The sequence below is a fragment of the Taeniopygia guttata genome, chromosome 7 (genome assembly GCF_048771995.1).
Source record: "Taeniopygia guttata chromosome 7, bTaeGut7.mat, whole genome shotgun sequence".
Lineage (NCBI taxonomy): Eukaryota > Metazoa > Chordata > Aves > Passeriformes > Estrildidae > Taeniopygia > Taeniopygia guttata.
Window position 1 is genome coordinate 11,042,270 of NC_133032.1, and position 23,312 is coordinate 11,065,581.

Consider the following 23,312-nt stretch of genomic DNA (forward strand, 5'->3'; position numbering starts at 1 on the left):
GAGGATGATGTAGCCAAAGAGACAGGGGTCCTGCAGGGGACAAGTGTGTGGCCTCTGCAGCTGTCCCCACAGAAAGCAGCATCCCCCAGCAGCCCAGCCCAGGCAGATGCTGGGGATGAGGCAGACATCCTATCCAGTTCCACCTGGGCTAAAGGAGCACAGAGGTCCGCTCAAAATAGAGAGCAGAGGAAGCACAGTGGCAGGATGCAGTGTCCCTGTTCCAAACAGCAGCTGGTCCCTGCCAGGGCTCCGCGGGGGCCCGCGGTGCCGGGATGTTCCGCGTGGAGCCGAGAACTGCAGGGGGAAATCGGCTTTTGTAGTGCCAGAGCTCCGGCAGCCCCGCAGCACCGCAGTGCCCTGTGGGGCACCTCCCAGTCCCGGACCCCATTCCCCAGCGCGGTGGGGACGCGTCACGTCCCTGCTGGGCCAGAAAAGGCGATCTCACCTCCTGAAGTTTCCAAACCGCAGGTGGGAGAGGTGGAAAGATTTCAAATGAGCTCAGATGGGAAATTTCCAACCTGCTGCACCCTCGGGGCAGCGCTGACAGAGCGCACAGCATCTCCTGCCACCGAGGTGGCGAGGGTGGGACCGGGACGGGCCCCTCCGGGGTTGGGGGGCACGGCGGCGAGAGGCTGCCCCGGCAGAGCCCCGCAGGGCTGGGGAGGGGAGGGGGCGGGAGGAGGCGGATTTCCTCTGAGGGGCTCCCGTCAAGAGTCCCTTTTCGGAAAGCGCCTGGAACAACCCCGTTTCCCCGCCGAAGGCAGGAGGGAAGGAATTGTAAGGGGAAATATATGTATTGATAATATAGACTGACTAATTTCCCAACTAATTGGGGGATTGCAGGATAAAGGATAGAAAAAAGCGGCGGGTATTGGTGCAGCCCCACAGCACCTGTTGTCCCCCACGGCTGGCCTGGCCCGGCAATGCGGGATGTGCCCTCGGGGGACAATGGGGACCCCCCAGCCTTGAGCCGCTACTCCAGGATCCTGCTCCAGGGGACACCCAGCATGGCGGCACGTCTACGTACGCCGGGGGCAGCTGCAGAGGGATGCCCGGGCTGCCGGCTGGATGTGGGGTGACAGCAGGACTGATCCCTCTCTCCGTGCTCTCTCACTCGGGGCGGGGGAGTGTGGGACAGCCCGGCGGCGTGTCGGGGATCCCTGCACAGTCACCATGAAGCAAGGGGTGGGGTGTCCTTCCCAGCCAAACCACAGAACGCTCCAGTCTCGGTCCCAATCGCGGCTCGGCGGGAACCCCCCACTCCTCCCGGGCGGCGCCGATGCCGGGAGGAGGAGGAGGAGGAGGAGGGAGAAGGAGGAGGGCCCCCCCGGCGGTGTTGCCCTTTTAAGGGGTTCCTTGAAACCGCGCCCGGGATCCATGTTTGCAGCCCCAGCCCGGGCGGAGGAAACTCCATGTTGTAACAAAGTTTCCTCCGCGGCGCCGCTCCGCGCCCGCCGCCCCGCGCCGCCGCCGGCCCCCGCCCCGCCTCCCCCCCCGGGGGCCGCGCCGGGGGGGGCCGCCCCCTCCCACCCCCCTCCCCGGCGCCCATGGAGCACCAGTCCATCATCGCCCAGGTTAGCAGGGAGGAGGGGAGCGCCCCGCTTCAGGAGAAAGGTAACGCGGAGGGGGGGGAAATCTCACCCCGCCTCACCCCCTTCCTGTGCGGCAGAGGGGGAGGTCCCCGGGGGGTTGGGGGCCTGCGGGGGCAGCTCCCGGAGGGTGTGATGAGCTGCGCGCCGCCTCAGCCCGGCCCCTTGCATCCCGCTGCCGAGGGCTGCGGAGATGCGCTGGGGCTGCAGCTCGGAGCGAGCGGGGCTGTCTGCACCCGCTGCGGGCCCTCGGAGCCCTGGAAGGCTCGGGGCGTCGCTCGGATTATTTGCGCTGTTTCCTCTGGAGCCGGGCGAGAGGTGCGCGCAGCGCCGGCGGGGAAACTGAGGCAGGAAGGGAGCCGAGCGCCCTCCTGCATGCCGGCGTCCCCTCCACCCCGCGAAGGGGGTTTGTCGGGGGCCGATGCTCGTCTCCCTGGCCTGGGAAGCTGCCAGGGCCGGGAGGAGCAAACGTGGGAACGAGCCCCGTCCCCAGTGGAGAGCTCCTGCCCACTACAGGGCTCCGGGCCCTGGCCCGCCGGAAGGGGGGCACAGGCAGGGCGGGGTGCAGCCCCGGGCCGGGCTGCGGCAGGACCCGGCCCCGGGACCGGTGGGGCCGCTGGAACCGTCGCGCTGCCCCTGGGGCATGGGGTGGGCAGGGTCAACCTCTCTGCCTCAGTTTCCCTTCGCTCCGCCAATGGGGATTGCGGGAACGGCGCCCAGGGGCGGGCGCTTCGTTCTGATTGGCCTCTCGCCTCCGGTGCACTCGAGCCGGCCAATGAGACGAGGGAGTTGCCTGGAGGAGGGGCAAAGAACGGCGTAAGCCCCGCCCCCTCGGAGAGACCCCGCCCCCCGAGTGGGGCAGTGCCCCCGGGGCGGGACCGCGGGGACCGGCCCCGGGCCCACGGCTGCCCCCGGGCTGGGGTCTCCGGGCACGCAGGGGGGCCCACGGGCGTCACTCGTGGAGTGGGGTGTGCCGGTGAGGGGCTGTGCGTGGTCACCAAGCGCTCGTGTCAGCGACGCTGCCCTGGCACCGTGGGTTGGCAGGGCAGGAAGGCCGACCGGATGGGTGTCCGGCTCTGATAAGGGCACGGGGGCTCTGGGGCAACACCCAAACATGGCTCACCTGGCCCCCAGTTCTGTGCTGGGAGTACCCCCGGGTTACCCCTCATCCCCTTATGCCCTCCCACAGGTACCCAGACCCCTGCCAAGAAGCCTCGAAGCCGCAGCATTCTCCAGTCCCTCTTCTGCTGCCTGTGCCGCGATGAAGGGGAGCCCTGCGCTGGCGCCACTGGCGCACCGCTGCTGGTGGAGGAGAACGGGGCACTGCCCAAGGTAACCCCACACCCCAGCCTGGATCGATGGGTTACCATCCCCTGCGCCTCCCCTGTGGGGCCAGGACTGGGGGTGAGCAGTCGCTTCTGGCAGTGCCCCCTCTGGGCTGCCTGTGGGTACCCTGCTGACCCGTGTCCCCCTGCTGCAGGCTGCTGTCAAGCACCTGCTGCCCGAGATCAAGCCACAGGACGCCAGCAAGCTCTGCGTGGTCATCGACCTGGATGAGACCCTGGTGCACAGCTCCTTCAAGGTGGGGGACACCCTGGCCCACCCCACACCTCTCCCCCACATGCTCCCCCACCTTCTCTGCCACCCTTTTCCCACAAAGCGATGCCCAGCACCGGGCACAGCCTGGCTGGGTCAGTTGGGGTGTCCCTGTGAGGGGGCTGCGGGGCTGGCAGGGGTGCATAGTGAGCATAGAGCAGGCAGCATTTGGGCAGGGGGTGCCTGGCGTGCCCAGTGCTCATCCTGGTGTGCCCTTCCCCAGCCAGTGAACAACGCCGACTTCATCATTCCCGTGGAAATCGATGGCATCATGCACCAGGTAACCGTGGGGTGGGTGCCTGGTGGGAGGGGGGCACCATTCCACCTCCCCGAGGACCGGGAGCCATCCCAGTGCTCTGCACCAAGGGGTAATGGGAGCATCAGGGTGCCAGCTTTGGCACGTTGCAGGGCAGAGGTGGGTGCCCCTCTCTTTGCAGGGCAAGGAGGTGAGGGGTGTCCTGGCATGCTGCCCTCCTGCAGTGGCCAGCCCCAGTTTCAAGTAATCCAGGATAGGCTGTGGTCTGGGCAGTCAGCCTGTTCTCGGTTACTTGGCTCTGGAGCCGGCCAGACACTTCACCCTGGACATTCCTGCGGGGCTATGGCATCCCCCAGCCCACACAGGCAGCTCCTGAGACCTGTGGCCAGGGAGCTGCTCGCTGGCGGGGTGTGGGGGTCACAGGCGTCCCCTGGGGAGGACATGGAGGCGCTGGGTGAGCCGTGACCGGTGCCAGCAGCGCGCTGCCCTCCGTCCGTGCCCGCAGGTGTACGTGCTCAAGCGGCCGCACGTGGACGAGTTCCTGAAGCGCATGGGCGAGCTCTTCGAGTGTGTGCTCTTCACTGCCAGCCTGGCCAAGGTGGGTGCCCCTGACCTGCCCTGGCATCGCCCAGCCCTTCCCAGGCACCCCTAGAGTGGCACAGCTCCCTTGCATGCCCACCTGCAGGCATCACTGGCCTCTTGTCCCCTGTGTACCCACAGGCAGCACCAGCGCTGGGCAGACTCTACCTGCCCCTCCAAGGCACTGGCCAGGGAAACTGAGGCACAGTGAGACCTGGCAGCAGTGGAGAGCTGGGTGCCATTGTCACTGTGCAATGGGCAGGGTGCTGTGGTGTGCCATAGTGATCCCCTTCCTGTGCCCGTAGTATGCGGACCCTGTGGCCGATCTGCTGGATAAATGGGGGGCTTTCCGGGCACGGCTTTTCCGGGAATCCTGTGTTTTTCATCGCGGCAACTACGTGAAGGACCTGAGCCGCCTGGGCCGTGACCTGCGCCGAATCATCATCGTGGACAACTCGCCCGCATCCTACATCTTCCACCCTGACAACGCCGTACGTACGCGCGGGGCGAGGCTGGGCGGCGTGTGGAGGTGATGCGGTGGGGGACCCTCTCTCAGCGTTGTCCCCTGTGCCACTCTGTCCCCTGTGCCACCTGCAGGTGCCGGTGGCCTCCTGGTTCGATAACATGGCAGACACGGAGCTGCTGGACCTGCTGCCCTTCTTTGAGAGACTCAGCAAGGTGGAGGACGTGTATGCAGTGCTCAAGAAGCAGCGGACTAACAGCTAATGGCCCCCCCGCCCTCCGGGTGCTGCCAAGGGGCACCACCGGGGGAGCCAGGTGCCTTATTTTGGGGGAGGGAGGGTCCCGGTGTGCCCCGCATCATCCTCCCCAGCCCCGGTGGGTGTGGGTGCCCTCCGTGCCTGCCGGTGATGGGAGATGTGGGTGCCCCCCCAGGAAGCTGGGTGCCCCCTTTCTCAGAGAAGAGGGGCCATGGGTGACCCACTGCCTTGCTGTGCTGAGGACCTATTGAGGGGGTCCCATCCTCCCCCACTGTCCAGCTCCTGCCTCCCCCCTAACCTGTGTCCCCCCTCCACAAAACGGTTCTCAGGTCCTTTTCCCCTCCGTCCCCGATTGGGGAGGGGGGGTGGGGTCAGCAGTTGCTGCTTTCCACTGCCTTTGGGAGGACTGGATCCCTCCATCCGGACTCTGCCTGCTGGGAGGCTGGCAGCCCTTGGCTCTATCTGCCGAGGCTGCAGGACAGGTGACACCTTGTCAGCCTCCAAAAACGCAGAGAGTCTTGCTGGCCTTGGTGCATAGGGCTGCCACCATACCCATAGCTCTGCCCTGGGTGCAGCTGACCACCTTGTGGGGGGCATGTCCTTGCCTCTCTTCATGCCTGCTGCCCCCACCTAGGGGCTGTGTTTTGCAGGGGCAGCCCAGCCTCAGGGCTGAGCCCCTGGGCACAAATGCCTCCCACGTGCCTTGGGACGCCGTGTCTCTGTTCCCCCTTAGCCTTGCAAGGGGTGTGCCTTGGGGGGGGGGGGGTCTTTACTCGCCCCCTCCAACTTCGGTTTCTTCTCATGTTGGGGGGGAGGTGGCCTCCCCCCCTCTCCAGTTATACTGTGTCACTGGGAGCCACTCTGGTCACCAACAGAAGGGTCCCCTCCCGTGGTGGGGGAGCACACCCTCACGCCCTCCACTCCATATCCGTCTGCAGCTTCACCAAAGGCTGCTAGTCCTGGGAGAGAGGGACCCCCATACCAGCCTTAATGTGCCCCTCCCAGCCTTACCCCACCCCAGTCCCCCAGCTGGGAGGGCGTGGGGGACACCGCAGCCTCCCCTATAGCCTGGGGTTACCCTGACCCCCGTGGGGTTGGACTTGTGCCAGGGTGTCCCCCAGCTTCGAGGGTCTGGGGGCTCTCAGGGAGGGTTTTTCTGAGGGGGCTGAGCTCAGCCAGGCCTTTTTTAATGTCACAATATGGACAATGCCTCATATATTTTTAGAGGGAAAAGCAATGGTTTCCCAAAAAATCATGGGTGCCTTTTTACCGCTGTGCCAGCAAAGGGAGTGAGGGAGCGGGGCAGTATCTGGGGGGGTGGGTGTGAAGGGTTTTAGCTTTCTGGTGCTGTTCAGCCGGCTCCTGCCGGCACTGCCCTGCTCCCGGGGGTAAGCCAGGGTCCCCCAGCCCACCCACACCCGCTGCCCTGTGCTGGGGGCTGGTGCAGCACAGCTCCCTGGATCCCTCCAGCCCCAGGCCTCATCCTGCCCTGCCGGGAGGGTTGAACTCAGCACTTTATATTAGACAAGTCAAAGGGCGCCAGCACTGCCGCTGCCCAGCGAGTGCCTGTGGGTGCTGCGGCACCCGAGGAGTATGGCCCTGCCCTGGGCACCCTTGGGAGCTCTGGGGGATGCAGAGGCAGCGCGGGGGGCTGGGGAGGGCTGGGGTACCAGATCCAAGTGCCTTCATGTGATTAAAGCTGTCAAAACATCTTGGAAAGAGTAGTCCTGAGTGTGTGCGTGTGTGGGCACGGGTGCACATCACGTGTGTGTCGCTAGGGCTGTGCACAGTGGGGGGGACACGGAGCCCCCCGGATCCCCCGAGTCCCCTGGGCATCAGGGATGCTGCAGGTCTGTGCCAGAGAAGCACCCTTGGACTGCAGGGTTGAGGTGCCACCCCTTGCCTGGTGCCAAGGGGACACCCTCACACTGGAGGACAGCCCCCCCAGGCTGCCCTGGCACCTCCATCCAAACTCCCTCCTCCCCCTCCTGGGAAAAGGCCCCTGGTGCCACAGGGATGGGTGTCCTGCCCCTCAACAAGGAGGGGGTGAATTTATCACATGGGCTCTGCCCCCCTCCCAGCAAAATGGGTTTGCTCTAAATAAGGCGTCAGGCCTTCCCCATATCGACTGGGGGGAACCTGGGGGACAACTTGTGGCCCCCTCCCTGCCATCCCGGGCAGTGCTGCCAGCGTGCAGGCACTGCGTTCCTGGGGGGAATGTCTCTTAGCTGCCCCCCTCCCCCGTGCCCTCATTGGCCCTGTGCCTCCCCTCATTAATGAAATCTCTGTCCTCCCTGATGGCTGCACTAATTACTGAGTTCATTAGTGGCCCGGCTGGGGGGCCCAGAGAGGGGTGAGCCCGCTGGGGCCTGCGAGGGGTCCCCTACCCCTGTGCCACGCTGACAGACTGCCCTGGGACGGCCACTGAGCAGAGGGCGACAGCGGCCACCCGGGTGCTCCACCCCACCCCAAACTCAGCCCCACTGGGGGTTCTGCAGCCAGGTAAGGGTCCCACGGGGACACTCGTGTGGGGTGCAGGAGGTAGGAGCTCGATGGCAGGGTTTGGAGGGTTTGGGGGCCAAGGGAGTGTGGGGCAGACAGAGCCCAGCCCTGTGGCATCAGGACACCCCCTTGTTTGTGTCTGACATGCCCCCTGCTCTGGTTCAGCCCGTCTCATCACTTTGGGGATCCTTGCAGGGAGGGGGCACCGTCAGGCAGGATTTGGGGCTTGCTGCAGCCCAGGCCAGGACTGCTGGCTCAGCAGGGCAGCCAAGATAAAGCTGTAGCAATCCCACAGGGCTGGGGAGCACTTAACAGCAGGGCAGGAGGCCTGGGGACCTGCCTGCTGCTGGCACCTGCCTCTCCCACCTTTGTGGACACCGCAGTTGTTCCCTAAGGCCACCTTTGGGAGTGGGAGCCACTTCAGTCCTTTCTCTCTGCCAGCATCAAGGGCATCATCAGATACCAACCCTCGGGACTGGGTTCCGGGGGCATCGGGCTTAGCTGTGCCACCACTTCATGTCCTGTCCTGTCTCCCCATGTCTCAGCCCCATGTCCCATCTCTGTACCCCCTTTCCATCCCCAAGAGGATCTTGGGGCTGTGGAGACTCCCAAGGCAGGGAGGCAAAGCCAGGAGTGACCAGGGATCTGGCTTCCAGCTGGGGTGTGAAACAGCCCGGGGACAGTCCCGTGGTCAGGGTGGTGATGTGCCAGTCAGGGGGTGGGACAGGGATGCCCCAGGAAGATGGTGCTGCATTGCTGTCACTTCATGGAACCTTTTTTGGGGGAGAAGGTGCCAAAAAACCCATTTCCATGGTCTTAGTGCTCCATGTCTGGGAGGGTTTGGGGATTTTAGGGTCTGGGGAATGAAGAACAGTGGCCATCCCCATGGCATCAAGGCACCTCTGTTTGTGGCTGGTGCCCACATGTCCTGGTCCAGCCCATTGCTATCACTTTATGGAACTTCTTGGTGGAGTGCAAAAGCAAAACATTTAGCATGGACTCAGTACCAGGGGCCAAGAGGGGAGGAGGCCTGGGGATGGCAGAGGAACCACCCTGGGCACAGCCAGCCTGTGGGCAGAGTGCAATAGCGCCTGGGGGGAAACACCCCATGAGTAACGGGGCTCTTAGGTGCCACAGAGTCTTGGAGGGCTGGGGGGACCTTGACTCTGGGCTGTCCCTGCCCTTATATGGTGAGCAAAGGCTGGGACATAAGGGAACAAAGGTCTCCTGGGTGCTGGCACCTGAGCATTTCGCCAAGGTACGCTCACCTGTGCACCCAGCTCTGCAGGGAAGGTGAGGGGTTGGGGTAGGGTGAGGGGACAACGGTGGGCATGGGGGGGGACAGCATGTCCCATGGCCACCATCACTCCTGGCACCAGGTTAGCCTGGGGATGGGCTTGGGGACTCACCTGAGCCCCATCTTGGGGCTGTGCTATGGGGGATGCTTCCCCTGGCACTGAGGTATGGCATGTGGGTGCTTGTGGGGCAGCACAGGGGGGCCGGGTGGGGTTTCACAGGGCTGGGAAGCAGAGACCGTCCATCTGGGCAATGCCAGCCCTCCCTGCCAGCCGGGGAGCACAGGGTGGCTTTGCCTGACTCAGCCCCTCTGCCTGCTTGAGGGGAGCACTGTCAGCCTGGCAGAGATGGCTGTGGACAACCTTGGCAGGACTGGCACTCAGCACCCCTGTGGAGCCAGGATGTGCCCTCCCTGGCAGGGCATGGGTCTGCTGGGGGGCTTGGAAGCAGGGAGTCTGAAGCAGGCAGTGAGTGTGTGTGTATCCGTGTGTGCTGTGTGTGTAAGCAGTGGCCATGTCATGCTGCTCCATTTCATGCCAAGCTGTGCCAGGACAAGGGCCTGTTCCTGCTGGACCTAGAACAGGGCCAGTTCCTGCTGGACCTGAGGAGGAACAGGCCACCGTGCAGCAGTGTCATCCAGCTACAGCTGCTGTACTGTGGGTGTGCACTGCCCTGTGCTTGGAGACAGGGCAGGGCACTGGGGCACTTATGGGACCCTGCACCTTCCCAACCTGGACCCTGGTACGGACTCATTATCTGTGGTGCCAACCAAGCTGAGGGGTTGGCAGCCCCAGCTGGGTGCCCACAGAGCTGGTACCGCCGTGCTGGGGTCCCTTGCCCCGTGCTGCTCTGTACAGGGGGGGTTTACAGCTGGGCTTTCTGCAGAGCAAGCAGGGAAGCAGATGGCACAGCAGGTTGGCTGTGTCCCAGCTCTTAATGACACTGCCTGCCATTAACGAGGGTGTTGCCAATGCTGGCAGGTCCCCTTGCCGGTGGTACCTGTCACCATGGTGGAGCTCAGCGCCAAAGTCTCCAGGACCCTGAACAAGACCACGCCTGGCATCCAGATATGGCGAATTGAGGTGGGAATGGGGACACATCGTTGGGGCTGCCTTGGGGGGGTCTCTGTGAGGGAAGATCCTCCCTTTGTGTCCTCAGTAGCTGGGTTTGGGTCTCAGTGCAGCATCCAGGTCCTGGTGCTGGGGCAGTGGGGTGCATGGGGCTGGGCTGGGGGTTCCCCCACCAGGGCTGATGTCTCCCTTCCTCCTGCAGAACATGGAGATGGTGCCTGTGCCCACCAAAAGCTACGGCAACTTCTACGAGGGGGATTGCTACGTCCTGCTGTCGGTAGGGCAGTCAGGGGTCACATAGGGAACTGGGGCTGGATGCAGGGAGGGATGTCTGCGGCCAGCATGGCCTGGGGACACAGGGGCTCTTCTAGCGGGGATCGGTGTCCTGCAGACACGCAAGTCCGGGAGCAACTTCAGCTACGACATCCACTACTGGCTGGGCAAGGAGTCAAGCCAGGATGAGCAGGGGGCGGCGGCGATCTACACCACCCAGATGGATGATCACCTGGGCTCCGTGGCCGTGCAGCACCGCGAGGCCCAGGGACACGAGAGCGACACCTTCCGCGCCTACTTCAAGCAGGGACTCGTGTATGTCGGTCACCCCTGGGGACCTGTTCCCGTGGTGGGTGACAGTGGGAAGGGGCCCTGTGGAGACATCCCCAGTTGGGATGGGGTCAGCTCTGTCTCAGTGAGGCGGGGGAGGAAGAAGGAGGATCTGGAGCTGGGCTCCATCTGTCTGTTACCACATGTGTGTACCCCAAACACCGCCCTGTGCACAGAGGTGGGAGGGAGACACCGGAGGTGTGAGGAGGGGGACCCAGGGCTGACACCATGTCTGTCCCCTCCCAGCTATAAGAAGGGTGGGGTGGCCTCAGGCATGAAGCATGTGGAGACAAACACCTACAACGTCCAGCGACTGCTGCATGTGAAGGGCAAGAAGAATGTGGTGGCAGGAGAGGTGAGTTGTGGGATGTGTGGAGTCTGGGTCAGGATCAGGCCAGAGCTCCCCCCAGACACAGCTGCGTTCAAGCAGGGCACACAGTGGGTGTGGGATGATGCTGCCTTGCCTTGCAACTGCTCCCCAAAAAGCCCCTCTCGGGGTAGGGAGGAGGAATATAGGCTGGAGGCCTATATTTCCTGAGTGAGAGAGGCTGCAGAGCCATGGGGATCCAGGCATTCTGCTGCTTGACACCTACCCTTCTCAATCCCATCCTGCTGCAGGTGGAGATGAGCTGGAAAAGCTTCAACAGAGGAGACGTATTCCTGCTGGACCTGGGCCAGCTCATCATCCAGTGGAACGGCCCTGAGAGCAACCGAAACGAGAGGCTGAGGGTATGGTCAGGGGGTCCCAAGGTCCCCTCCTGGAGGAAGGGGGGTCACCAGCCACTCCCTCTCTCATGTGGGCTTATCCCTTCTCCCCTGGCTGCAGGCAATGACCCTGGCCAAGGATATCCGGGACCGGGAACGCGGGGGCCGTGCCAAGGTGGGCGTAGTGGATGGTGAGGATGAGGATGCCTCACCAGGACTCATGAAGGTCCTTAAGCATGTGCTGGGTGAGAAGAGGGACATCCAGCCAGCCATCCCTGATGTCAAAGTGGACCAGGCACTCAAATCCTCCCTCAAGCTCTACCAGTGAGTTGTAGGGGGTGGGTTATGCACAGGGCATTTTCCGTGGTGTCAGAGGGAGCCAGCAGCCATCTCTGCTATGTCCCACAACTCCCAGCCCCACGGACAGACACCAAGAAGGGTCAAAGCTACAGCAGGGGTAGGGATAAGTCCTTTGCATGCCATTGGAGCAAGAGGAATCCCAGTTACCAAGAGGATTGGTACCCGATAGAGATGCTTGTGCAAGCATCACCTTTGGTTGCTGTGGTAATGCGCCTCAGTGGCCCCATAACATCTGACACCCCTCTGTTCCTCCTTTTGGCCCATGAACGAGCTGCCTGGCAAGGCAAGCTACAAACCAGTTTGCCACTGTGGCACAGCCAGAGAGTCCTGGGGTGCTACTTGTGTTGTGATCCGGCTGGGGAAGGGGATGGGGAGGGGACAGCCCCACTAAATCCTACCACCCTGTAATGGAGATGGGGTTTTCCAACCCACTTTCTAAGCCTTTTTTCATCTATTTTTCTCCTGTCAGTGTCTCCAACACCAGTGGAAACCTGGTCATACAGGAGGTGGCAGTTCGACCCCTAACTCAAGACATGTTGCTGCACGAGGTCTGTCACCCATGGGATGCTTGGGGGTGCCCAGTTTCCTTGGCAGCTTTAATCCTTCAAAAGCTGAATTTGGTGGACTTGTCTAAGGTCCTAATTTCAGTTGTTCCTCCTTCTTCAAGGACTGCTACATCCTTGATCAAGGAGGTATCAAGATCTTTGTCTGGAAGGGCAAGAATGCCAACAAGGAGGAGAAGCAGCAGGCGATGAGCAGGGCGCTGGTGGGTGCTGGGTTAGGGGCTTGTTATGCGATAGCCTGACTGCTCCCTGGAGTGCCAGGCACTCCATGCCCACACTCTGTGTTTGCATCCCACCAGGGCTTCATCAAAGCCAAGAACTATCCAGACAGCACCAGTGTGGAAACAGAGAATGATGGGTCCGAGTCAGCCATCTTCAGGCAACTCTTTCAAAAATGGACTGTCCCCAACCAGAGCAGTGGGTTGGGCAAGACCCACACTGTGGGCAAAGTGGGTGAGTGTCTCCTTCCAACATGGAAGGACTTCTTGGATTGGGATGGGCAGGCTGTGGGGAGCTCCTGTGGCCCAAAGGGATTTGGCTCACCCCTCTGCCCTTCCCCACAGCCAAGGTGGAGCAGGTGAAGTTTGACGCTACCACGCTGCATGCCAAGCCCCAGATGGCTGCCCAGCAGAAGATGGTGGATGATGGATCTGGAGAAGTGGAGGTAGGGTGGCCATGGAAGAATGTATGACCCTCTCAGGTACCCCCTTTGCTATACCAGGGGATGGTGTGGGGTCTAGGGTCTGCAGGGCAGGAGTATGCACCAGCTCTGACAGCAGAATATCCCTGTCCCACCAGGTCTGGCGTGTGGAGGACAATGAGCTGGTGCCTGTAGAGAAGAAGTGGCTGGGCCATTTCTATGGCGGGGATTGCTACTTGGTGCTCTACACCTATTTTGTGGGGCCCAAGGTGAACCGCATCATCTACATCTGGCAGGTGAGACCTCCAGGTCACTGCCCCATGGGTGGGGGACAGGGGTGTACCTCCCTGGACTGGGGGTGCTCTGCCTCTTGGGAACAGAACTTCTCAAGAGGGCAAGGGGGGCTGTGATGGGTGCTGAGCCCCCCCTGCCCTGCCCAGGGCCGCCAAGCCAGCACAGATGAACTGGCCGCCTCTGCCTACCAAGCTGTCGCCCTGGACCAGAAGTACAACAACGAGCCCGTGCAGATCCGTGTCACCATGGGCAAGGAGCCGGCCCATCTGATGGCCATCTTCAAGGGCAAGATGGTGGTGTACGCGGTGAGCACAGGGAGGTTGGGGCACGGGCAGGTGAGTGAGCTTGTGGCACCGGTGGTGACCTCCTGTCCCTGTCCCCCAGGGTGGCACATCACGGGCAGGCAGCACAGAGCCCACACCCTCCACCCGCCTCTTCCAAGTGCACGGCACCAACGAGTACAACACCAAAGCCTTCGAGGTGCCTGTCCGTGCCTCCTCCCTCAACTCCAATGATGTCTTTGTGCTCAAAACCCCCAGCTGCTGCTACCTCTGGTATGGGAAGGTGGGTACTGCTGGGCACTGGTGTGGGTGCCACCACCTCCAAGGCAACTGTCCCCACCTCCTCTTCCTCCTCTTTGGCCTGGGCCAGTGATGGAGCAGCTGTGCTTGCCTGGCAGGGCTGCAGCGGGGATGAACGTGAGATGGCCAAGACTGTGGCTGACATCATCTCCAAGTTGGAGAAGCCAGTGATTGCAGAAGGACAGGAGCCACCTGAGTTCTGGCTGGCCCTGGGGGGCAAGTCCCAATATGCCAGTAGCAAGAGGTACCAGTCTTGTCCCTACCCATGCCCAGGGGTAAGATGGGCCACCAGCCCCCAAGCAGGGTGAGTCTCATTCCCATCACGTTGACCCCTCTCAGGCTGCAGGAGGAGAACCCCTCTGTGCCCCCCCGACTCTTTGAGTGCTCCAACAAGACAGGCACCTTCTTGGCCACAGAAATCATAGACTTCACCCAGGATGACCTGGAGGAGAGTGATGTTTACCTACTAGATGCCTGGGACCAGGTGAGCTGGGGGAGCATGGAGCACGGGACAGATCTTTGATCCCACAAGTTGATATTCCTGTGGTTGGAGGACCTGCATCAGCCAGAGTTGGTGGGATGGGAGGCTGGAAACCTGCCTATATGTGGTCCCACGATGCTTTTTTCCAGCCTTCTTGTTCCAGGGAATGAACTCCCAGAGTCCTTCCCCATGGACAGAGGCCATGTGCCTCCAGCCACGGCCCCAGAGGGCTCCATCTCACCCCAGTGGTGGACACAGTAACTTTATTGCAGGTTTTCCTCTGGCTTGGGAAAGGCGCCAATGAGTCAGAGAAGGAGGCGGCAGCAGTGATGGCACAGGAGTACCTGCGGAGCCACCCCAGTGGGCGAGACCTTGACACCCCCATCATTGTGGTGAAGCAGGGTTATGAGCCCCCCACCTTCACCGGCTGGTTCCTGGCCTGGGACCCTCTCAACTGGGACGTGAGTCATGGGGAGGGTTTGAAAAACCAGGGAGTCCCTTTGCAGAAAGGACCAGATGTGGGTCTGGCCCCAGGAGCAGCTCCAGGGTGTGGGCAGCAGCTGGCCTGACCCCTGTGCATGCTGAGGGGCTGAGCACTTTTGACTCCTCCCCAGGACAAGAAATCCTACGAGACGCTGAGAGCTGAGCTGGGCGATGAGAGCAGCCTCGGGCAGCTCACCTCAGTAAGTGGCACAAGGAGAAAGGCAGCTGGGCTGGGTGGGGGCACAGAAAACCCACCCCTTGGCAGGTGACAGGAGGAGCTGCGAGGACAGATCCTCAGTGAGCAGACACCTGGAGCCAGCCTGGTGCCTCCATCCCCGGGCCAGGCCCTGATGTGACTCTGCACCCCCCACTCAGGTGCTCACATCCAGGCAAGAGGTCTTCACTGCCTCCACCACCCTTGTCCCCACCAAACTGGAGACCTTCCCCTTGGATGTGCTGGTGAACACCGCAGCCGAGGACCTGCCCCGGGGCGTGGATCCCAGCAGGAAGGAGGTAAGATGAGGCCAGGGGGATGCTGGAGGGGGAGACAGGGAAAGCCCCTCCCAGTTCTTCAGCTCAGCCTCCTTTCTCTGGCCCCAGGACCACCTCTCCGATGCGGACTTCAAGGCTGTTTTTGGCATGAGCCGCTCTGCCTTCAGCAGCCTGCCCTTGTGGAAACAACAGAATCTCAAGAAGGACAAAGGACTCTTCTAGGGCAGGAGCCTGGGCACAGGGACAATACCAGCTCTTTAGTAAATAAAATAAGTTCAAAAGACGGGGCTGTGGTCTCTCCCATCCAACCCCAAGGGCCAGCCCCAGGTGTGGGGGTTATTTGGTTAAGAGCTGGCACACAGAGACACACAGGTCTTGACTGGGCCCCAGCAGCACAAGGCAGGACCCTCAACTCCTTTTCCCCGAGGCCTTCCTTTGACCTCGTTGTGCTCAGAGGTGATGCACAGGCTGGGCATGCTCGGGGAGCCAGGACTCTCCCATCCTGCAGCTCTGGGCTAAAGGTCCAGTATACAGCTGGAGCCACTCCCTCCTTATCACCTGAACTGCAGTAAATACGTGTGGTACCAAAGGTAAATAAGGAGACAGTGCCTGTGGGGACAGACACCAGGGATCACTTGTCCTTGGACCTAGGAGGGGCGGAGGGCATCTTCCTTCTACTTGGGCTCTAGAAGGATGCTGAGAGGCACTGAGGTGTCCCCCATGGGGCCATATCTCTCTCAGAGGGGCCAGGATGGACATGTGCAGAAGGGCACTGAACACACACAGGATGTTCCCAGGCAACCGAGCAAAGTCCCAATGCAAAAGGGGAGGCGGAGGTGCAGTGCCCAGCAAGAGCCAGCAGAAATAAGATTCCGAATCAGTAGAGGGTTAATAAAGAGGTTTTAATTTCACAAAAATCTATCTACACATCATTTAAAAATGGGCAGGGGGAACCCAAGAGCAAAAACTGTAAAGAATAGAGAGGAACAGGTCTGCTAAAACACAGAGAAAAGCACTGCTCCACATCAACAGTGTAAAGAACAGAAAGTCAGGGCGCAGGCAGAAGCCAGCAGGAGGCAAGGCTGCAAACCACATGGACAGCAGCTGCCAGGGGTCCTGCACCCCTTTTCTCTCTTTGGCGGGCAATTACAGGGATAATTAGCTCCATTAAAACAAAGCAGATGAGTTATTCCCAGCCCCACGATGTTCCCCATTGAAGCAGGAAGTGCTGAGCTGGCAATCAGCCCTTCCTCAGATGCGGGACGGGAAGGAAGGAAGATGCACGGGCGATCTTATCTGTGCTGCACTGAGCAGGGGGCGAGGCCAGGCTGAGGCCACAGGTGCTGCAGAGCTCCGCGCTCTCCTCCCTGCTGCTACAGCTGGATAAAGTCCTTGCTTTGCAAATGCTTTGTGCAGCCCTGCTGGCCAGGGCTCCCCAGGGACCCGCACACAAGCTCCAGTTCAGTGACAAGAAAGCTCTGCCCCTCTCAGATTAGGGGTGTAAATCGAGACCAAATTATTGCAGCTAGACAATGAAGCAACAGAAGGAACAGAGGGATGGGAGTTCCTTGAGTTCTGTGATGAATCACACTTGTACTAAACTAGGTTGATTCAGAAGTGGGTAAATGTTTAACTGAGGAAGAGCTAATACACCTTCAGGGCCCTTAGCTAAGCTTCACCTACCTATACCCAAGCACAGGTATCCCACGTGGAAGGGCTTACTGCACTTGCTGCTGCAACAGCGTGAGCAGTGGGAATGACACAACCGGTGGGCAGCACATCTCTTGAGAATTACACACCTGTCATCCTCCCCCCTGCTCTTGGGCAGGGAAAAAGTTGGCTTCTGCAAGGAAGGGGCTCTGTGGACACTCCTGCCCAGGTGAAAGTGCAACTGAGCTGCCATATGCCAAACAAAAAAGCTTAAATTATAGTATATGTCTGCAAATTCTTAATGACTAGAATAACAAGCAAGAACTTTTCAGAAAACAAGGAACACTGTTTTCAAGCATCAGCTTTTGCACCTTGATCCAAACAAAACTGGTTTTAAACAAAAATTACGGCACTGAAAAATCAGGCTATGTTCGCTTTTATCATAAATTAACTGGAGTGTAGCGCCTTGTAAAAACAACCTTGCCACCCAAAAAAGCAGAGCTGACTTCTGATACTACAGGAATACCAGTTATTTACAGCACAAGCATAGGATGTGCTTGGGGAAAACAGGTTTGCCCTCTGGACGGAGCAGTCCATCACATTCACAGGGCGATCAGTTCAAAGGACAACTCTCATGTCACCAACTCTTCCTGTCACCCAGAATTCGACCAAAATTAGTATTGACAATAGAAAAGTATAATGCTTTGTAATAAATAAACACCCCCCCCCACCTCGGGCTGCATCTCACCAGATAAATGCTCTGGCATGTCTACAACCCAGCCTTTGCTGCTGGCTCAGAGACCAGGAAGATGCTACCGTGACCAGGGCCCTGGGCTCGTCCCACCTGGGGACAGGGAGGGAGGTCAGTCTCCACCACACCAGGGTCCCCCAAGTGCTCGGGTGGGAAGGACACCGACCTGTCACTTGCTGCTGCTGAGCACAAGTGGGAAGAGGCCCCTGAGGGCAGTGACACACCCTGCCGAGATAAACTCCAGTGTGGAAGTGCCTGCTGTCTCCTACATCGATGGTTTTGTCTGCTTTGCTGCAGCCAATTTATTCCTGAGAAACTCCTAATGATAGTTTAAAAAACTCAGAAACTATCTCAATGGCAAAAAAGGTGATTTTCTTCCTTTTTTCCCTTAAAGAAGTCTTTAATCTCTAAAACTCAGGCTGCAAAAATCAGAACTAGAGGCCAAAACAAGAGCAACTACTCTGCTTACAGCAACAACTTCTCTGAAATGAGTAAATGACAGTGAAAGGAAACATCTGCCCCTGCTTAATTAGTGCAAAGGTGCTGAAAAAAATTGAACTTAAGAGGCTTCTCCCACCACTGCTGAAACAAGCTATAAAAGGAGCATCATGCTTCTAAACCCAGCAGATAGCATCACTTCTTCCTAACCATGTTCTGTTAATGATGAACAAGGGCCTTCTGAAAGCTTTCCACCCGGTTTAGTTTCACAGTCTGAGCACTCTTGCACTCCTCAAAGAGAATGGAGACATGGCTGCAGTACAAAGCCTCTTACCCTGGGCTAACACAAGACCATGGCAAGAGCACGGTTCGACCACAGAGCAGTTCAAGTGCCAGGTGCTGCACAGGAAGGGCAATTCCAGAACATTCTTTCTCTCCCAGAACTGTGGCTGCTCTGTTTGCTGCAGGTACCTGGCTCTCCCAGAGTCACATCGGAGCAGCCCTAAGCAACACAACTCCAGTGTGAAACACAGCACACCCAACGAGAGACCTCGCCTCTCCAAACGGCACCGATGCAACAACCTCATGGAGAAAATGCAGTCAAATAACAGAACTTGTAAAACAAAAGAAATCACATATATAATCTCACGCCTAAATGAAGATGACAGTGAATGGTGTAAAAAAACAACAGAGCTGCCACCAGGTATCAATACATTCCACAGCACCGACAGTTTGTTTCCTGGAACCCCATGTAAATCGCAGAGTGCTTACAAACCCATGAATGTCACAACGCATCAGCTTGAGTGATTCCAAAATGCCTGTTAGTCAGATGACTGGCAAGAGCCTGCTCAGTGATCTGGCTTTCCAGTGAATATTACTAACACAACAAACGCCAGGTTACAGTCTATTGCTTAAATTGCTCTTGAAGAAAAGAAACAAAAGCGCCAAGTGATATGTAAATCTTCGCCACTCACGTCTTGCAGGTGAATGGGCTTTTAAAGTCGAGTCTCTTTTTGCACTATTTTTTAAACCAGTTTATGAGCAGCTGTAGTCTTGTGGCTTGTTAAAACTCTTTAAGGCTCCATGCTGACAAAATCATTTGAGAAACATTGAAAATTTCACCACGGGAGGGTCGCTCTGGATGTCAAGGTTTAAACACAAAGTTCAGGCCCAGGACTTGCACAGATGATTCAATAAACCGAGCGTCCCATATTTCTATCTTTTGTCTCATGTTTTGGCCCTGAGCTGTTTGTTACTCCTGCGTGGCTGGCACAAGTTCAGAATCTTCCTTGCTCCTCAGGAGGAACAAGGTGTTTTACTCTTCACAGAGGCTGACGAACTGATCTTCCTACTTCCATGCTAAGTGGCTGTGCATTTTTTTCTGCTTCTAGTAATTCATCGAAGATATCTCTAGAACAGAAGGAAAGACCAACAGTGAAAATTCTGTACAACAACAAATCATTACATAAGATAGCCCTGAGGGAATCAGCAACTGGATTTACTCCACAAACTCAAGCATTACAAATTCTGGCAAAGAGAGATGTCTAATCTGACATCGCCAAGCAGCAGCACACAAGACGGGGACACAAACCTTCTTCAGTTCTGTGTGTCTGAAAACGTTTCTACCTACAAACCTCATTTTGGCTGTGTCATGAGAGGACCATGGCTGCAACAACACAACTTAGGAGCAGGAGCATTTACAAATATCACAGCACTTAAGGGAAAGATCCAAGCTCCATTATGATTCCTGGTGTAACACATGCACTGAGACACTGAATCCCATTCTTAAAATACAATTTAATGTATTTGTTAAAACACTATTTATTATTGACATACAATCCCACACCTCTGAACTCTGAGCACTTAAATTTTGTCATTCTGGAGACATTTTCATCCCAGCAGAGGACCAGAGGAAGAAGAGAAGCCCCCTTCCTCACAAGCAGCAGGTAATTTCTAGGACCAGCATTCCCCAAGACACCTACTTGTGCATGTAGAAGAAGATGTATCCGCTTCGGTCTCTGTCACACTGAACGGTGGTCTCTAGAGTTCTAGAGACTTCCAGGTCATTGTAGGTGAACCAGGACTGCTTCTTGATATCATAGACATCACTGATATAATGACCTTAACAACAAAATCACAGAAAGGTTTGAGTTGGAAGGGACCTCAAAGGTCATCCTGTTCCAAGCTGCCTGCCATGGGCAGGGACACATTCCACTACACCAGGCTGCCCAGAGCTTTATCCAGCCTGGCTTTGAACACTTCTGGCAATGGGGCAGACACAACTTCTCTGCACATCTTTCCATGCTACACTTCAGCCAGTGAGCTGGTTAGCTAGGTACCCTGGTCCAGCCACCTATGTCAGACTTAAATGCTAAAAGACCCTTAAGATCCTGGTCCCTCAATCAGCTGGTAACAAGCACAAGCAATTCTACAGTGCCCATAAGCTGTACATTTCCTGCATGCCACTGTCAGGCACCGTGATATCCCCACCCTGCTCCCCCATTAGCAAGTCATGACAGAAGATTTGCTTTGCTGGCTGAATTCTTCCCTATAAATAATTATGCTATGGTAATTCTGTATTACAAATTTTTCAAGCTAGGTAAGTGATGAAGAATAAAGTGTGGCATCTTTTACCTGAAGATGATGTGCTTCCAATATGGCTGACGATGCTGATGAGACGATAAGAGTGAGGCAGCTCTCCTGTCTGGGGGAAAAAAGAAGTACAATTAAAGCTTTCAGGCATTCTTTTTTCACCCCCACATAGCTTATGGACAAGATGTATTATACCTGAGATACCAGCTTTTGTATTCAAAGCTGCAAACCAATGAAGGATTACAGAAACAGACACCCTGGTTCACACCAAATAAGGAGTCCTTCCAGAAGTGGGAAATGTGTATTTAATCTATCAGCAAGCCAATGAGCATGCCAAGGAGCCTCTCTGACCTCAGAACAGATGCTGACATGAGCTCTACACTGCAAAGTTTTCTAAACAACCATTTCCTGAGCAGCTTCCACTGATGTCAGAATTAATCCAGCAAATAAACAGAAAAGCCAAAAAAGAGCACCAAGCTTACTTCTGAAATATCAAAGACATACCATTAATAACAGTACAGAGATTCAACAGCTAATACTGGATATGTAGTCCTGCACCTGTAATGTCAGTGGACAACACACTCTTTACATACAGGAAACATGCTCTTTCTATTCAATGGCTTTTGACAATTTACTTTTTAATACTCTCTTGACCAGGAAATGTTACTTCTAGAATTCACTGACAACACTGTTAAAGAGCGTATCTTAGAGAAACTAAGAAGGTTTCTGCAGCTGATTTAAATTTTTTTTTTTGGGTTTTGTTTGCTTTGGTTTGGGTTGGTTTTTTTTTTTTTTGTAATTAACACAGTAAGACTTGCATATAGAAATTTTCTATGTTTTCACTTTAGAATATAAAATACCTTTCTAGCCTCTACACCTGCTCTGTAAAACTACTGTCAAGACTATAAAGAATAACTATATTTCTCATCTGGCTTTTGAAATCATGGATCACACCTCAGCATTTCTTTTCAGCTCTTCTGCTTCAGCTTCTGAATACTCCATGTCCAGAACATCCTCATTTCCAGAGTCTTCATCAGAGCCAACGCTGTCCAGGAGAGAGCTGTTAAACTCTAGATAGCAAGGAAACAATGATAACTGCATGAGAAGCTGTGGACCACACAGGAATTTACAACAGGTTGAGGTATATCTACCCACACAAACAGGCATAATAAAATTTCAAGCTTAATTTTTAAGGAAAACAAGGGGATACTGCAATTTCCAAATAAAAGCTCTTGCCCTTTTCCAGCTTGTCAGAACAACAGTTAAGTATCTTGGAATTAATTTTAGCACCATTTCCCTCATACTTTTCCAAAAGGGCACAATGGCAATGACAGCTGGGTGATAAAAGAGCAGTTAACACCCAATTGGCTCTGGAACACCAGTGGGCTGCAGACAGGACAGACAGCAAAAGGACAGCCAGTCTGGTCACTGAGCTGTGAGTTCCTGCAAGGAGAAGCTATGAATTACAGTTTTAACTATAAGTTGCATTTACAAAGTGCATTTTGGAATTAAAACTGGCATCAAAATGCTACTGCTGGCAGCAGGCATCTTTTCATTGTTTTCAATGGTAAGAAGGCTGCTCACCACAGGAACTTCCAGTTTGCTTGGCTGAGCAAAATGCACGCAGCTTTCTGTAAAGAGCCGGAAGGCACCACTGCTCCCTGTACATGCTGTTCCAAACTTCCCGGGGTTCTGCAGCTACCCAACTAATTTAAGATTTTGTACAGTTCTCATTAGGAGAAGTAGCTATGCTTTCACCAGTTAAATTAAAGCTATGGAGTCCCGGGTGGATGAAAAGTTGAGATTAACAGGACACTGCTCAGGAATTTTTTCTCTTCTGTTTTCAAGAGACTATCACGCCAGCTGTGATGGAGTTGTTTTGCCAAAGAGATTCTCACACTGTTTGTCCTGTTAAATCATCAGTCACTGGATTAGTATAATCTTATTGGGAAGTTTACAGATGACTCCCAAACTTAACTGGGAAACCTTTGGTGCTGCTTTCCACACTCATTTGGGCTGTAGGAGAGACTAGAGCCTAGAAACACAGCTGCTTTGGTAGGTCTGTGCTTGAAGCACCTGCCACGGGAATTGCTCACAGCCACTTCACCAATGGTGCCGGGATGACTACTGGTTCTCTGCTTATGGCATCACTGGGATCCCTCATAAGACAAATGTGACCAGCTCTGCATTCAGGATGATGTACATCTCCTTCAACAGCTGCTTCCTGATGCCTTACAAACGAGACAGCAGCAAGGAAATGATCGTGTTTAAGACAAGCAACTGCAAATCAAGGGGATGAAAGCCTTGAATTCTTCCTGGATATGAATCAAGGAAAACCCAAGAAGGCCTGGTCACTTAGTCTGCCAGAGCTCAGGGTGAGGGACGCCTAAGCAGCATTCAACCTACTTCTCTTCAGGAGCTGACACAGGTTCATCCAGTAACAACTGAGGGCCTTTAAAAGGCCCTGAGCAACTACAAGTATCTTAACACAATACTTTATTATCCTTTCCTCCTTGGAGAAGGAATTTTCTCTCAGTTATGCTTTGCTCTGCCAGATTGTATGAAATCACTTGCATGCCAGCCTCACACAAATGTTAAACAGTGCCTGAGGAGGCCTACAGCACTGTCTGGACTTGGAGGAGACAGATAGCACATTTTGGGTTTCCTTCCTCACCCCCAACAACTATACCTGGCAGTGAGGTCTGTCCCCCTCCCATCCCATATCTGATAGAAACAGCACTGATTTATTTTTTCAGGCAAGGCTAGGGCATTGATTAATCAGCCCTAAAATAGCAAAGCAAGTAATAAATAATCCTTATGTTCTGACTAGGGCCGTTAGCATGCTGACTTTGCTGGGAATGCAAAGTTTCAAGATCCACTGTGCTTTCTCTAAATTAATATTATTCATTGATGTATATTATAGGTGTTGCTTATAATATATTACACATATCTCTCTATACATCTCTATATCTAACTAAAAGCTCAAGAGACTGAAGTAAGTAATTTTTCAGCTTAAGTTTTTCCTGGCATTTGCTTCCACAACCAAGAACAAGAAAAGCTGACCTTGAGCGC

General features: G+C 56.2%; 3 protein-coding genes across 6 annotated transcripts in view; 2 read left to right on the forward strand and 1 right to left on the reverse strand.

Annotated features, from left to right (window-relative positions):
* The first annotated feature begins 1,367 nt into the window (after window positions 1–1,367).
* Window positions 1,368–6,458, forward strand: CTDSP1 (CTD small phosphatase 1). 2 transcript variants are annotated; one of them, XM_030278308.4, is made up of 7 exons: window positions 1,368–1,614; window positions 2,779–2,921; window positions 3,070–3,171; window positions 3,409–3,465; window positions 3,947–4,039; window positions 4,326–4,511; window positions 4,618–6,458. In XM_030278308.4, the coding sequence occupies exons 1-7, from the start codon at window positions 1,548–1,550 to the stop codon at window positions 4,744–4,746; spliced, it is 777 nt and encodes a 258-aa protein (XP_030134168.1). In that variant the 5' UTR covers window positions 1,368–1,547; the 3' UTR covers window positions 4,747–6,458. The 2 variants fall into 2 exon arrangements, with proteins under 2 accessions (XP_030134168.1, XP_072788188.1); XM_072932087.1 differs by lacking the exon at window positions 1,368–1,614 and adding an exon at window positions 1,710–2,565.
* A 655-nt stretch (window positions 6,459–7,113) lies between these two features.
* On the forward strand, window positions 7,114–15,093 carry VIL1 (villin 1). Of its 3 annotated transcripts, none has more exons than XM_030278295.4 (20): window positions 7,114–7,241; window positions 9,518–9,619; window positions 9,810–9,884; window positions 9,999–10,195; window positions 10,457–10,565; window positions 10,829–10,939; window positions 11,037–11,239; window positions 11,745–11,823; window positions 11,943–12,041; window positions 12,138–12,291; window positions 12,402–12,502; window positions 12,637–12,774; window positions 12,919–13,077; window positions 13,157–13,336; window positions 13,452–13,597; window positions 13,693–13,837; window positions 14,107–14,295; window positions 14,449–14,517; window positions 14,693–14,830; window positions 14,918–15,093. In XM_030278295.4, the coding sequence occupies exons 2-20, from the start codon at window positions 9,545–9,547 to the stop codon at window positions 15,029–15,031; spliced, it is 2,481 nt and encodes an 826-aa protein (XP_030134155.3). In that variant the 5' UTR covers window positions 7,114–7,241; window positions 9,518–9,544; the 3' UTR covers window positions 15,032–15,093. The 3 variants fall into 3 exon arrangements, with proteins under 3 accessions (XP_030134155.3, XP_072788180.1, XP_072788181.1); XM_072932079.1 differs by lacking the exon at window positions 7,114–7,241 and adding an exon at window positions 8,419–8,499; XM_072932080.1 differs by lacking the exon at window positions 7,114–7,241 and adding an exon at window positions 8,459–8,534.
* A 599-nt stretch (window positions 15,094–15,692) lies between these two features.
* USP37 (ubiquitin specific peptidase 37) overlaps window positions 15,693–23,312 on the reverse strand; it is a 34,338-nt gene continuing 26,718 nt past the window's right edge. Inside the window, exons 21-24 of the mRNA XM_030278294.4 lie at window positions 21,195–21,310; window positions 20,283–20,352; window positions 19,631–19,769; window positions 15,693–19,058 (exon numbers count right to left, since the gene is read on the reverse strand). Coding sequence (XP_030134154.4) covers window positions 18,971–19,058; window positions 19,631–19,769; window positions 20,283–20,352; window positions 21,195–21,310 — 413 coding nt within the window. The 3' untranslated portion in view covers window positions 15,693–18,970. The remainder of the gene's footprint in view (window positions 19,059–19,630; window positions 19,770–20,282; window positions 20,353–21,194; window positions 21,311–23,312) is intronic.